General features: G+C 37.6%; 1 protein-coding gene across 2 annotated transcripts in view; it reads right to left on the reverse strand.

Annotated features, from left to right (window-relative positions):
- WASHC3 (WASH complex subunit 3) overlaps positions 1–13,114 on the reverse strand; it is a 61,430-nt gene extending 48,316 nt beyond the window's left edge. For both annotated transcript variants that reach the window (XM_012554854.2, XM_004373760.3), the window contains exons 1-3: positions 12,908–13,114; positions 12,246–12,344; positions 3,941–4,006 (exon numbers count right to left, since the gene is read on the reverse strand). In XM_012554854.2, the coding sequence (XP_012410308.1) occupies positions 3,941–4,006; positions 12,246–12,344; positions 12,908–12,958 (216 nt within the window). In that variant the 5' untranslated portion in view covers positions 12,959–13,114. The remainder of the gene's footprint in view (positions 1–3,940; positions 4,007–12,245; positions 12,345–12,907) is intronic.
- Between the last annotated feature and the right edge of the window lie 1,295 nt (positions 13,115–14,409).

Here is a 14,409-nt window from a genome sequence, read left to right on the forward strand (position 1 = left end):
AGGGCGGGCCAGTAATCAGTGCAGGGCAGGTTCCAGTAGGCCGTGCCTGTGCTGCTTGGTGGTGTAATGTTAAGTGCACGGTGCAGGTAGGCAGGATGTAGCGGGGAGATTGTTATGTGTGGAGCTAAGATGGATATGGGAGAGAGGAGTGAGGAAGAGGAGCCAAAAACATACAAACAAACAAAAAAGAATGCTAGCGGAGCGTGCTGTTGGAGTGGAGAGATGAGAGACTATGAATTCAAAAAAAAAAAAGGGGAAGAGGAAAAAAAAAAGAAAAGAATGAATAAATAAAAATCGGAAAGTTTAAAGAACAGGAAATTTCCCAGGGATCCCACCAGTGCAGCTATGAGGTCTGGGGAAGTTGTTCTCAGGTGTTGCAGTACAGCCTGGCTAGAAGGCGTAGAGGTATACAATGCCAAGTATTCAGGGAACAGAAAGAGAAGGAAGATATAGAGATACGAGAAACTGAGTAATGAAGAAAGACAAAAAGTGAAAAAGAGGGAAAAGAAAACAAAACAAATTAAAAAAAAAAATAACAAGAAAAGCCCTCCAAAAAACAGAAAAAAAGGAAAAAAAAACTAAAAACAAAAAAAGAAATGCCCTCAGGGATCCCTCTGCATGTCTGTGCAAGCCGAAGGGGTAGTTTTCAAGCCACGCAGCACCGCCTGGCCAGAATGGGCTCCCAACTCAAGAAAAGGAAAAGAAAACAAACAAACAATTCAAAACAAAGAAATGAAGAAAAGCCCTGGGATCCCACCAGTGCGGCAGCCCAGACCAGGAAGCAGCTCCACACTCAAAGGGAGCTCCACAGCCCCTCAGGAAGAAGCAAAGATGGGGCACGGAGCTAGGTATTTGAGCAAAAGGAGGGAGAGGTGGTGAGAGGTAGGGAAGAAATCAAAAGAAGTAGAAAAAAGCAACACCAGCAGCCAACAAATGGCACTCAGAGAGCCGGCCTGTTCAGGTGGGTAGAATCCAAGCAGCCGTTGCTTCGCAGATAAGAGATTTTGGCTGTGGGAAGCAGAGGAGGCCGAGTAGGGGTGAAGAAGGGTGGGGGGTGGGAAAGCGTATATCGCAAATTACTGGTTGTTTTGTCTCACGCTGGAAGCTCCATGAAGCTGATCTGTTGTACCCCATTTGCTGTTCTCCGATAGGAGTCCAAGATGGCAGATCCGTGCTGCATTAGCTGATAGGGGACCTCTGGACGAATCTCTCCTCGCTGTCCGTCCTCTTTCAGTTTTCTCACTCCATTTGGTGCTTGGCTGAGTTCTTTATCTCTTCATTTGATGTTTTAGGGTTTCAGGATTGTTGTTTTCTCTGTTCGGCTTAGTTTCTCGGTTCTTTGCTGTGGAGGGACAGCGCGGTGGTTCTGCCTACAGCGCCATTTTGCTGGAAGTCGAAAGCTGACTGATTTTTGTTTGTTGACCTTGTGCCCTGCCACTTCACTGAATTCATTTCTTAGCTCCAGTAGGTTTCTTGTAGATTCTTTGGGGTTTTCTATGTATAGGATCATGTTATCTGTGAAAAGGGACAGTTTTACTTTCTCCTTCCCAATCTGGACACCTCTGTTATTTTTTTAGCCTAATTGTTCTGCCTTGGACTTCCAGGATGATGTTGACTAGCAGGAGCTACAGCAGGCATCCCTGACCAATTCCGGATCTTAATGAGAAAACCGTCAGTCTTTCTCCATTGAGTATGCTGTTAGCTGTGGGCAACTAGTTTTTACATTAAGTTTTAAGACCATGGAAACAGGTCTATAAAATCTCAACTTTGGTGTGGGAAATTCTCCATGCCGTAGACTAATTAAAAGCGAAAGACATTCAGAAATAAAATATTTGAAAAATTTATCAAAAATAATTTAATTTATAACCATTCTTTTTCCAGAAATTATTTTTAAAATATAGAGAATCATACTGTAAGGACTGAGAGCATGGGCTTTGAAGTCAGATTGCCCGGGTTTAAGTCCTAGCTCTACCACTCATAAGCTGTATGACCTTGTATTAACCTCCCTATGCCTCAATTTTCTCATCTGTAAAATGGGGATAAGAAAACTTACCTCATAAAATTGTTGTAAAAATATTATTATTTTTTATTAAAAATGCTTTGTAGCATATTTTAAGTCTGAATTCTGGTAAATTACATAACTCTTGTCTTTACATATTAATGTTTGACACTGCCCATTTTTTAACTTTTTTTCAAACGTTTCTCACTGAATGTTACTAAAATGGGTTGTTTTTCATACAGAAGAGATGGGCACGCTGTCAGTGGCCAGGCATTTCAGTTTGGATTTGCCAGACCCATGCAAAACCTTGTTCTGATTTCATCCTGATATCCACAATATACACTTGTCATATAATGTTTGGCTAAGTTTAGGGGTTAATGTTACGGGCATGGAAATGAGTAAGGTTAACTTGTCTATGTGGTAACTTCACTTGTGACCTTGGACTCTAACTTGGTAAGAGTTCCTCAAACATTAAAACAAGATGCATACTCATAATAAAGCATAATGAAAAAAAAAACCAAAGCTAATAAGCTCTCAAGCAGCAATACTCATTGGGAACTGTTGACTGATGACAGCACTTAGCACAATGGCTATGGTCCAAATAGTTTCAAGTGGGTATAATTAATAGAAGAATATCTTGAAAATGTTCAAGACCAGGTATCCTAATTTTCTCAGCTGGAGAAATGTTCTGAGAGAAATATAGTTGCTTAAGTCCACAAGGAGATGTACAAACTAAACATTTGATCCTTATTCTAAAATATTAATGTAATTTCTATACCTCATAAACAGTCAATAAATATTTTTTAAGATCAATTTTTTCTGGTAAAAGGACAAAGTCACAAAAATTTATTAGTGTCTCCAGTACAATATAAATAGGAAAAACACAGGTACCAAGTTAAATCTAACTATGTCACTGTTATTTATTAAAATCTTTACGTTTTCAAATCAAAATACCCTTCTCTTTTCCTAATTATCTCTTGCAGCTCCTGACATCAAAATTTGTATTCTTCATTAGCATTTAACATACCTGAAAAATAGCTGGTACTGTCTCTAAATTTTTACCTGGAGATATCTGAATTTTACACAATTTTCTTACTGTGTTATCAAATGATAACTATTAAAATAATTTTGAATTTTCCATCAAATGAAATAATCTATATAATAGCTCAATTTGTTAAATTGACTAGTAGTGAAAGAAACCTCAATCCATGTCCTTTTAAAATTTATTTATTTTCATTGTAGTGAGTATATATATACACATATATAACAAAAAAATCGCCATTTCAACATTTTTTAATACATATAATTCAGTGGCATTAATTAGCTTCATCATGTTGTTCAGCCATCACCACTGTCTGTTTCCAAATTTTTCTATCACCCTTAAGAGAAGCTCTGTGCCCCCCAAACAATGACTCTTTCTTTCCCCCTCCCTTCAACCTTTGGTAACCACTAATAGACTTTGGTATCTATACATTTGCCTATTCTAGATATTTCATATACATGGGATCATACAATATTTGTCCTTTTGTTACTTATTTCATTCAGCATCATGTTCTCAAGGTTTATCCATGTTGTAGCATGTATCAGGACTTCATTTCTCTTTATGGCAGAGTAATACTCCATTGTGTGTATGTACCACATTTTGTGTATCCATTCATCTATTGAAACATTTAGGTTGGTTCCACCTTGTGGCTATCGTGACTACTGCTGCAGTGAACACTGTACCCACGTCTACATTTGAACAGGCTCAGTTAATGGTTCATAGTGAATACCATTTCCTTTGTAATTATAGTGAATTGAAAAACCAACAACACTGTGCCACCTCATGAATGCAGAAGATATACTGAATTCATTCTCAAATGCAATTAAAGTTAAGTAGGACTGAGAAAGTTGGGATACCTACAATAAAGTTTATACTATAAATTATTCAGGAATACAAACCTTTGCATCTAAAATATTTAGAGTTGTTTCAATTTGTTGTATACGAAGAGAAAGGTCTGCCAGTTTCTGAAAAAGAAAGATTAGATACATAAGAATAAAGTCTTTGATTAAAATAAACTGTTAACAAGAAAAACAAAGGACAAATTTGAAAATAATAAAAACTGGCATATGTATTTGCCATTTTCTAACATACTACTCTATTACTTACTTGAGGAGGAATGGGAACTCAAGTGTTCTATTATCTTCATTAGCATGCTTCACAGTTATCTTATTAAATTGTATTGACAGATAAGAAAAAGTTACATTTTCAGCCTTATCAAACTCATTATCAGAACAATAAATAATCACTAGGACCAGAATGTAAACTCCATGAGGACACAGTCTTTTGTTCATTGCTGTACCTCAGTGCTCAGAACAGTATTTGACAGTTAATAGGAGTTTAATAATTATTTGTTGATGAATGAAAAAATTCTTCATAGAAAAACAAGAATAAAAATTAGCCAAAGACAGCCTGGGACAGGATCTGCCTTTATAAATTACTTAAATACATAAGCATATACAGTCGGCCTCAAATTCAAACTTTTTAAGTTTGAAAAGTAAAAAGAATGAAATTAGAAGATGAGCGGTTCATGTTAGAAAGGATTAAAAGACAAAAAATTAAGAGGAGTACCGAAGAAGCAAAAAGAAGCAATCTACCATCAAAATCCAAGATAAACCAGAACGAAGAGTTTATTTACCATGCTCCAGTTACTCTGAACAATTAAATAATCTATAGATAATTTATAGATAGAGATATACACACACACACAAATGAAAGTAACATTATAAAGTATTCATAAGAACATTTATTTAAAAGCCCTAATACTAAACGTTATATTCAGTCACACAGTCCAAGGAGCAGTTAGCCAGTTTATGAACTGGCAGATGCACAGCATTCTAGCCGCTTTCTGGGATATTAACAAGATCCGGACTAACTCATAAACAGAACTTTAACACCCTGAGAAACGGTCATTTTGCCAAAATTAAGAGGGAGAAAAACTGAAAAAACCCAGAGTAGTCAGTGCTCCTTTACAAGACACTTATTTCTAAGATGAGCATCTTGATATCTATGAAGATATAATTTAGAAATAAAACATTAGAATCTAGTTTTAATGGCATTCAAAGTGAACAATCAAGTTAACTTTAACCCTGACATGTAGGATTTGTTCACACAAGGTTTATGGAAACATAAAAACAAGTTTATAAAACACAGACAGATGAATCCCTCTCTAAATTATCGGAGTATCACTGAAAACCATGGGAATTAAATTTTGAAAATTTAATCAGTCTTTTAATTCATTAGAGCAGCTTAGTAATTGAAGAAATCCTACAGTAAATTAATCTGTAAAGTGAATGACAATTTATCATTTGTTTTAAAAATGCATACATTAGTTTGGTTAAAATAAGTGAATACACAGAAAAAGGCAAAATTGAATTTTGAAAAAATTAATTTTTGTTTTAACATGCCTACATAAATACTTTCAAGCAATAATCATCATAATTGAAACATCTGAGCATTTACCTTACATGCTACACTGTATATGCAACATATCACTTGAATTCTCACACCAAACCTATAAAGTATGCTAATCTTAAAGATAAGAAAAGATAAGAAAACTACATCATCATATAAATTAAATAATCTGAACTCAAACACTCCAACTCCAGAGCCAATACTCTTCATCAGATACTACTTTTGAAACAATGTTACATTGTTGAAACATGATGGAAAATTCTGAGTATTGCCTAGGCACAGTTTTTGTTATTTGAGGCCAATAAATGACCAATCTGCTTCTCATTAAGACTGAGATGCTACTGTGCTAAATACTGAGAATCAAACTTTTGTGATCACGGTCAATCTCCTGACATACATGTTGTTTACCTGAAATTATTAAAAAATTAATATTAAAAATATTTCAGGGATAGAACATAAAACTAACTTGTCCTTAATTCCAATGGGCACTGAATGATTCACACAGGATAGGACTGAAATTCAGATCTTAGTAAATAAGGAACTAAGGATGAAAATGTTTATTTGGGAAACTGAGAAAATTTAAAAAGGCTTGGAGAAAATAAGTTCTACTTTATAGAGCTGTGATTCTCAAATTTTGGGAGGTACAGATTAGTCTGGTATAACAATCTTTTTTGCCTCGGCACTCGCCTTACCTATTTTCTTTTTGTTTATTGTTGTAGTTTAAGTGAAAGTTTACATTTCAAGTTAGTCTATCATACTAAAATTTATACATTGTTATGTGACCCTAATTGCTCTCCCTATACTGTGACAGCACACTCCTCCTTTCCACCCGATTTCCCATGTCCATTCAACCAGCTCTTAACCCTCTCTGCCTTCTCATCTCACCTCCAGACAGAAGCTGCCCATTTAGTCTCATGTATCTACTTGAGCTAAGAAGCACACTCTTCATGAGTATCATTTTTTGTCCCACAGTCCAGTCCAATCTTTGTCTGAAGAGTTGGCCTCAGAAACTGCTTTAGTTCTGGGTCAACAGAGAGTCCAGGGGCCATGCTTTCTGGGGTTCCTTCAGTCTCAGTCAGACCATTAAGTCTGGTCTTTTTACTAGAATTTGAGTTCTGCACCTCATCTTTCTCCTGCTCCATCCAGGACTCCCTGTTGCGTTCCCTGTCAGGGCGGTCACTGGTGGTAGCTAGGCACCATCTAGTTCTTCTGGTCTCAGGGTGATGAAATCTCTGGTCTTTGTGGCCCTTTCTGTCTCTTGGGCTAATACTTTCCTTGTCTCTTTGATGTTCTTCATTCACCTTTATTCCAGGTGGTTTGGACCAATTGACGCATCTTAATGGCCGTTTGCAAGCTTTTAAGACCCCAGATGCCACTCACCAAAGCAGGATCCAGAACATTTTCTTAATAAACTTTGTTACGCCAGTTGACCTAGATGTCCCCTGAATGCATGGTCCCCAAACCCCCGCCCCTGCTACTCTGTCCCTAGAAGAGTTTGATTGTACTCAGGAAACTTCTTAGCTGTCACCTTATCTATTTTCATCTACCATAATCAAAACCTCCCCAAGATGAAATGACTTTGTTTAATATAACAAGATTACATGAATGATTTAACTGTGTGAGACAAGAAAGATGCTGATTTATTCTAAACATCTAAATATCCTTGATACTAGTTTGAGAATAATTCTTTTTTTTAATTTAAAATAATTATAAGGGGGGGATTTTAAGTAACAGCTTTTTCCTTAATACTGCTACTATCACCCTATTTTAAAACCAGACTGACAAATGTAAAGAAGATTTCAGGACAAACTGAGTTTTACATCTATTAAGTTTCAAGAATTTTCAAAATAGTCTAGTTGTTAATTTACAAATTCCTGTAGGGATGCTGTGTATGTTAAGCAATGATTTTCACAAGTGCTATGTAACATTAGGAAACATTTTATATTTTCAGATATCATATTTAGTATTTTAGAACCTCAAAAACCAGCTCTAGGGAACACAGATAATAGCTTCACAGATAATAAAATGACAACACAATTTATCACAATATAGATCTTCCCAAGCCAAGAGGAAAGCCTTTTGTTGATATGATTTTGAGAAAATCATTTATACAGTGGTTCTAAACCTGGGGTGCATGAACCTGGATGAGTAAAAAATTACATCTCTATTTTTATTTATCTCTAACTTAAATTTAGCATTTTCTTCAACTTTAATCAACAGGATTACAGTAATATTAGGACTTTTGGCTTTGTCATCCATAGAAATCACAGACTTTTTTTTATCACATTACAATTGCTGCAGATTTCTCAAATATTTACATTTATCATAATTCAAAGTTACAGTCGTTATTAGACATGGCACTCAATCACATATTCAATGCTTTAAAAAGGGATGTTACGATTTTATAATTTTGAGTTTTGAGTATTTTGATAATGATATTTCATTCGTTCTTTTGTAATCTTACGTATTTTATTTTATGCAGTTAAAAACAGTAATCTGGCTTCACTATATTGCCAAAGGGTCCATAGCACAATTAAGAACCTCTGCTTTTCCAAGCATAACAAATAGTTTTGAGCCCATTCCCATGTATCACATACATGAATATATACTTCTCAGAGAGCCACTGTCAATTGACAAATGAACTTGGCTTCATTTATGGGCTACTGAGGTTCATTTCTAAGATGTATATGCCTTCTGCAACACCTAGATCCCTCTAATGAAGAGTTTCTCAACCTTGGCTCCACTGACATTTTGGACTGGTTATTATTTTTTGTGTGGTGCTGTCCTGTGCACTGTAGGATATTTAGCAGTATTTCTGGCATCCACCCATTAAATGTCAGTAGCACCCCTCAGTTGTGACAACGAAAAATGCCTACAGACATTGCCAAATGTCCTCTGGTTCAGAACTACTGTTCTAAAGTGTGAATGACTATGGATATGGTATAAGTAACATGATCAATGATAGTAACTGTCTCCACCTCTGAAAATTCTGGTGAACAGAAACGGAAAGGTAAGAGTCTTTCCCACTACCATCCTTTCATTTCTAGAGTAATTTGAAATAAATCTGAAATGCCTTGGTTTGGGATAACAGGCAAAATTACAAGGTACCTGAAATTTTTCAGATAAACTGGGAACTTCTTGATTTATCACCCACCTATTTCTAAGGCAAAATATTTTATTAAAGTGCAAAAGAAGACAAAAGTAAGAAATATGGAACTTCTAGTTGAACATGAAAAGAAAAATAAAGAGTGGTTTCTCAGGGTTGTAAAATATCCAGTTTGCGTATCCACTTCTCTAAAAGAGAAACAGTATTTTTAAATAATGGATCTCTTGCTATATCCCGCTAGGTTGTATATGTCCTAGAAGCTAGAAAGGAAAGCAATCAATGGTTTTGTTACGCTTCATCTGACACTTAAGCTCAGCAGTTGTAAAAGATGTGGCAGCAAACAAGGGTTTTAAGCAAAACATTATCTGGTTGAAGGTTAAGTGTGATGGTTGGCTTAAATACTGGATGTACAAGACAAATCAAAACCCACTGCTGTTGAGTCAATTCCGACTCATAGCTACCCCATAGGATTTCCAAGGCTGTAAATCTCTATGGAAGCAGGCTGCCACATCTTTCTCCAGCGGAGCCACTGGTGGTTTAGAACCGCCGACCTTTCAGTTAGCAGTCAAGTGCCTTAACCACTGTGTCACCAGGGCTCCGTCATAAATATTTTTAGTTCATGTGAGAATTCTCAGCATTTTACCCTGCATTTGAAGATTTTTAGAAAAAAGAAAAATTTTAGAATATTAAAAAAATGATTAAAAGTCCAGTATTCTAGGCACATTACAAGTCTGAGTCATAACAGCACGTCTTACTGTGTTCTGTTTAGAGTATCTTTAAAATTCACCATCATTTACAATTCACTAAACTCAGTTTCACCTGTAATAGCTATAGAGCTTTACTGCCCTCCATTTTTTAAATCTGCAGTCCCAATGGACCATCATAAGATTTTACTGACTAGGGTCAGGACACAAATGCTTACTAGGGTATTTGTGAAGGAAGAAGAGATGACCCTAAGTAATTTTATAATTTGGATCTGATTCAACTACTTTCCCTTCTCTGCCTTCTAACCTTTCCTCTACTCTAGTGCCTGTCATTAGAAGAGTTACAAATTAGCATAGTACGCAGAAAGTGTAAAAAGTTGAGTTCTTCACAGACTTCATTTCTACATGTTTCTCTTTATTAAAGGATTGTAAACACAGCACTAATAATGAAAAAAGAGCTCTAGCGATTTGTTTCAAATTCAATTCCAGTATAAGTTTAGCTGTTAGAGCTTGGGTTTGGTTCAAATCCGATCATGTGGGGAAAAAAGAGGTTTTTTTTTTTTCCCTAAACCCTCCAACCATGCCCCCCACCCCCAGTTCAAAAAATAAAATTTGAGGTTTATTTTTTGAAGAGGGAAGCACAGTCTGTTTGGTTTCTGTTTAAGGTTTTAAGTAAACAAGGACTACAGGTCTTAAAGGTATTATCAACAAATTAAAAATCATTTCAAAATACCATATTGATTCTAGCTATGGAGAAAATGGCACTGTATGTCTGAATACATATATTTTTGGAATTTATTATATCAAAAAGACATTATATCAAAATAGACATGATACAGCCAAAAAAACTAATCTTAAAAACAGATTTTGAAATAACTAGAAAGAAAGCACTGCACTCTCACTTAAAGATGATGCAAACAAGCTTTTTCAGAACAGAAGGTATAATATAACATAGTAAGATGTTTTTGGCTTTTCGAGTTAATAGACCAGAGATAGAATCCCAGCTCTGTTACTTTCTAGCTGTGTGACTCTGGGCAAGTTATACAGCAGCTAGTGATGAATGAATGAATGAACAAATGAATAAATGTCTAGGCAAATGTTTTAAACCTCTCTACATCTCCGTTTCTGTATTTACAAAATTGGGATAAGTGAACCTCTCTCAAATGGCTGGGCTGTGATGACTATCACATAAAGCACTTAGTACAATGACTAGTACAGAATAATCACACAATAAATATTATTCTCATCAGTGAGCAAACACATCTATAACTGACACAATTATCCAAGCTTTTAAAGTGAATTATAAAATATGACTTACAATCAACCCTAGGTTATTATCCTTAAAGGAGAAAAAGGCAAATAAACTATCTTCAAACTTAATGAGTTTTTGGTCAGCAAACTTTTTCCCAGAGTTCAAGAACAACTAGGAAATAGCGACATAGCCAAACCAGTTGGGGGAGAAACTGAGAGAGGAACAGACGGGGGAAACTTGTGAAGCATGAGGCTTAAAAGCGATCAGTAAATAAGAGATGATTATTGTTATCTTTGCTCTAGCTGTCGAACAGTAATCACTCGCCAGGCTGTGAAAGCTGTTAGGCTCTACAAAGGTGAGGGGTTGTCCCTGCCTCAGAGCAGCTCGATCAAGTTGCTTTCATAGGATTGTTTGCTTCTTGTTTTGTTGTTGTTTATTTTATTTTTTAATCTGGTGATGAAGCATATAGGGATGGAGTATCTGCTCCTCTCTGTTAACAATCCTGAGATACTCCCTCCAGACACTTCACCTTACTATGGTGTAAAAAGTGAAGGGCTAAATCCTTGGCTTACTGCTTTTTTATTCAGTCAATTCTATCTCCCATTTAGAAAGGCACAGTACAAGATAAAGAACATGGAAGCAAGCACCCAGTCTCTAGGTCTGCTGTTAGATTTGACACATTGAATTGATCCCCTTACTCTATCAATTATCGTATCATACCATATTTTATTTTCTTTTGTCTTAATGAGAAGGTAAAGAGATTTTGATAATAAGCAAAAACAATAGTGGGAATCTTACCCAATGAAAATAGTTTCCCTATCTCCATGAAAATTCTATTAACACATCTAACAAACACTCTACTTGCTAAGGCTATATACCTTATATGAGACAGAATGAACTCCCAATTGTTATTCAATCAACTCACCTAATTATCTAAGCCCCAGTGAATCATCTCATCCCCAGGATTTACCCCTCTTTCTCTTTTATTCTTTCTTAAACTCAATGTCAAGCCATGTTTCCAATTTGCCCTCCCCATCTTTTTTTTAAAGACAACAATCCCTGGATTTGGTACCTACTCCTTAATCTCGTACTTAATCCTCACTTATGAGTTGTTTGCTGAAAATATTCTTATTTCCATAATGACATTTGATGCCAAAGTTAGGTTTCTAGGCTACCTCTCCAAGGTATCTTTCGGATCAAGCCAAACCAAACCTGTTGCTGTCCAGTTGATTTAGACTCATGGCAACCTTAAAGGACAGAGGAGAACTGCCCCATACGGTTTCCAAGAAGCACCTGGTGGATTCGAACAGCTAACCTTTTGGTTAGCAGCTGAGCTCTTAACCACCGCACCACGAGGGCTTCATTTTGGATCAATGAATGTAAAACAATTTTAATATAAACTGAAACAATATATATTTAAAAATGTAAATCTTTGGGGTAAGAGAACATGTAGCAAATGTGAAAATCACAAGTGTTCTCAACTGTGAAATCGTGGAATTCCTTTTATTCTCTTTAATCACAGCAAGTCTTACTGAACTATTTTAACAAAGGCCTTTAAAACACTAATTTAGCAGAGGTGGAGTGCAGGATTGACTTTAGCTTAACAAACAACCGGGTCACAAGAGGCCAACCTGAACAAAGAGGGTGATTCTTCTTTAACTCTATTTCCCATCCTAATAAAAGCAAAGTGATTTCTAGGCTACTCTATAAACCAACATCTCAGGACCTACCTCCTCACAAATTGTAGAAAAGTGGTTGAGGAACTGTACTGTGTGCACCACAAACTGGTTTAGAAATGCCACCGTTCTTTTCTGCTGAATAGCTGGCACCTGTGTTATGTAAAAACAAACATGATTGGTACAGGAGGATCATACACCGTGCAATTCCTTTGATATATGGGCATAGTAGCAGCAGGGAGTCTTACTGTGTGATATGAGTTTCCTGAAGTTTTGAGAATTGTCATTAACTTATTTCCCTAAATTGGGAGGTGGGGTGTCCGAAGACGACACAGGCTACATAAAAGTTTGAGAAATGACGCCGAATCCACAAATCTTACAGGTAAAAGCAACACATACAAACACACAAAAATACTTGGCCGAATCAACGAGCAGGGTTATGAGGTCGCAACGGGCCCAAATCGCCAGTCGGTCATCTCCGGGCATAGAGACACATTACCCGGGAGGCAAAGGCTGCGAGAGGCACAACATCCCCTTAATCAGCTCTGGAGGGACCCCTTTTCAAGGTGAAAGGTGGGCTCTCCCTCCCGAAGCCAGCAGAAGAGGGGCCCCGGGCCAGGGTGGGGCCTGGAGAGGTAGGGTCTCTGTGGGAACCGGGCGTCCCTTCCTCGTCTTCCTCCCCGATCTCCGGAAGGTCAATTCCGTCTTTTACAAACCTTGGTCAGGTCTATGCCCGACCCCATGAGAGGAAGCCCGTCCTCATCCATATCCTCAGTTGGCCTGGGTCCCAGGGCTCTCTCACATACCCCTCCCCAGACAGGGCCCGCCCAACCCGGTAATCGCGGCCAAACACCTCCCCAAGTTCCCGCCTCCGGGGCCCTACCCACCGGAAGGAAACGCCTGCGCTCGCCAACCACTCGGCGACTCCCCGCGAGCCCGCCCCTGCGCTTAGCATTCTGGGACTGGGAGTTCTAAGTCTGGACTGTGACGTCAGACTGGGGGACGCGGGGTGGAAAAAGGCTGAGGTTTTGGTGGTAAAATCTTAAAAAGGGGGAAGAAATCAGGAATTGCATCCTTTGAGGTGAGCCCTATCTAGTCCTACCTATTATTCGTTAAACAAATGTACTTTTTTATTTTTTTATTTTTAAGTACTCTGCTTCACCCTGTGGGGAATACAAAGATTGAGTCAGATTCAGCCTGCTGCACCTGAGAGGCTTATGCTCTGAAGGAGGGGTAAGACCTCTTCCCAAAGGACTTTATAAGGTGAAATAAAGTGTCAGGTGCCACAGATGAGGCACAAATCTATAGAAGTGACTTCCACTTAGAAGGATCATCAAAAAGGCAGCAACAGTGACCTGGAAAGATCTTCGCACTTTTGCATGCTTAGAAATGAGAGGTAGAAGTGAAGATAGATAGGATGAGGAATACTTTTAAATGCATATCCCTCCATGTCCATAACTAGTGGCATATCATGGAATATTTTTAACTGTTATCTTTCAACAAACATCTATTGAGTACCTCGCATGTTTTAGGTACTGTACTGGCACTTGTTAGATGCAGTTGAGTTGGTTCCGACTCATAGTGACCCCATACACAACACAAGGAAACACCGCCCAAACACTGCCCAGTCCTGCGCCATCCTCACGGTGATTGGTATAGTTGTGAGCCCATCGTTGTAGCCAGTGTGTCAGTCTGTCTTGTTGAGGGTCTTCGTCTGTTTCGCTGACCCTCTACTTTAACAAGCATGATGTCCTCCAGGGACTGGTCGCTCCTAACAACATGTTCAAAGTACATGAGACAGAGTCTTGCCATCCTCGCTTCTAAGGAGCATTCTGGCTGAAGAATCCAAAGCAGACTTGTTCGTTCTTCTGGCAGATTATGGTATATTCAACATTCTTCACCAACACCGTAATTCAAAGGCATCAATTCTTCTTTGGTCTTCCTTATCGTCCAGCTTTCGCATGCATGTGAGGTAATTGAAAATACCATGGCTTGGGTCAGGTGCACCTTAGTCCTCAAAGTGACATCTTTTTTTTTTTTTTTTAAACACTTTAATGAGGTCTTTTCAGCACATTTGCCATTACATTGTGTCGTTTGATTTCTTGACAGCTGCTTCCATGGGCATTGATTGTGGTTCCAAGTAAAACGAAATCCTTGACAACTTCAATCTTTTCTCCGTTTATCATGATGTTGCTTATTGGTCCAGTTGTGAGGATTT

This window comes from Trichechus manatus, unplaced genomic scaffold (genome assembly GCF_000243295.1).
Source record: "Trichechus manatus latirostris isolate Lorelei unplaced genomic scaffold, TriManLat1.0 scaffold00027, whole genome shotgun sequence".
Lineage (NCBI taxonomy): Eukaryota > Metazoa > Chordata > Mammalia > Sirenia > Trichechidae > Trichechus > Trichechus manatus.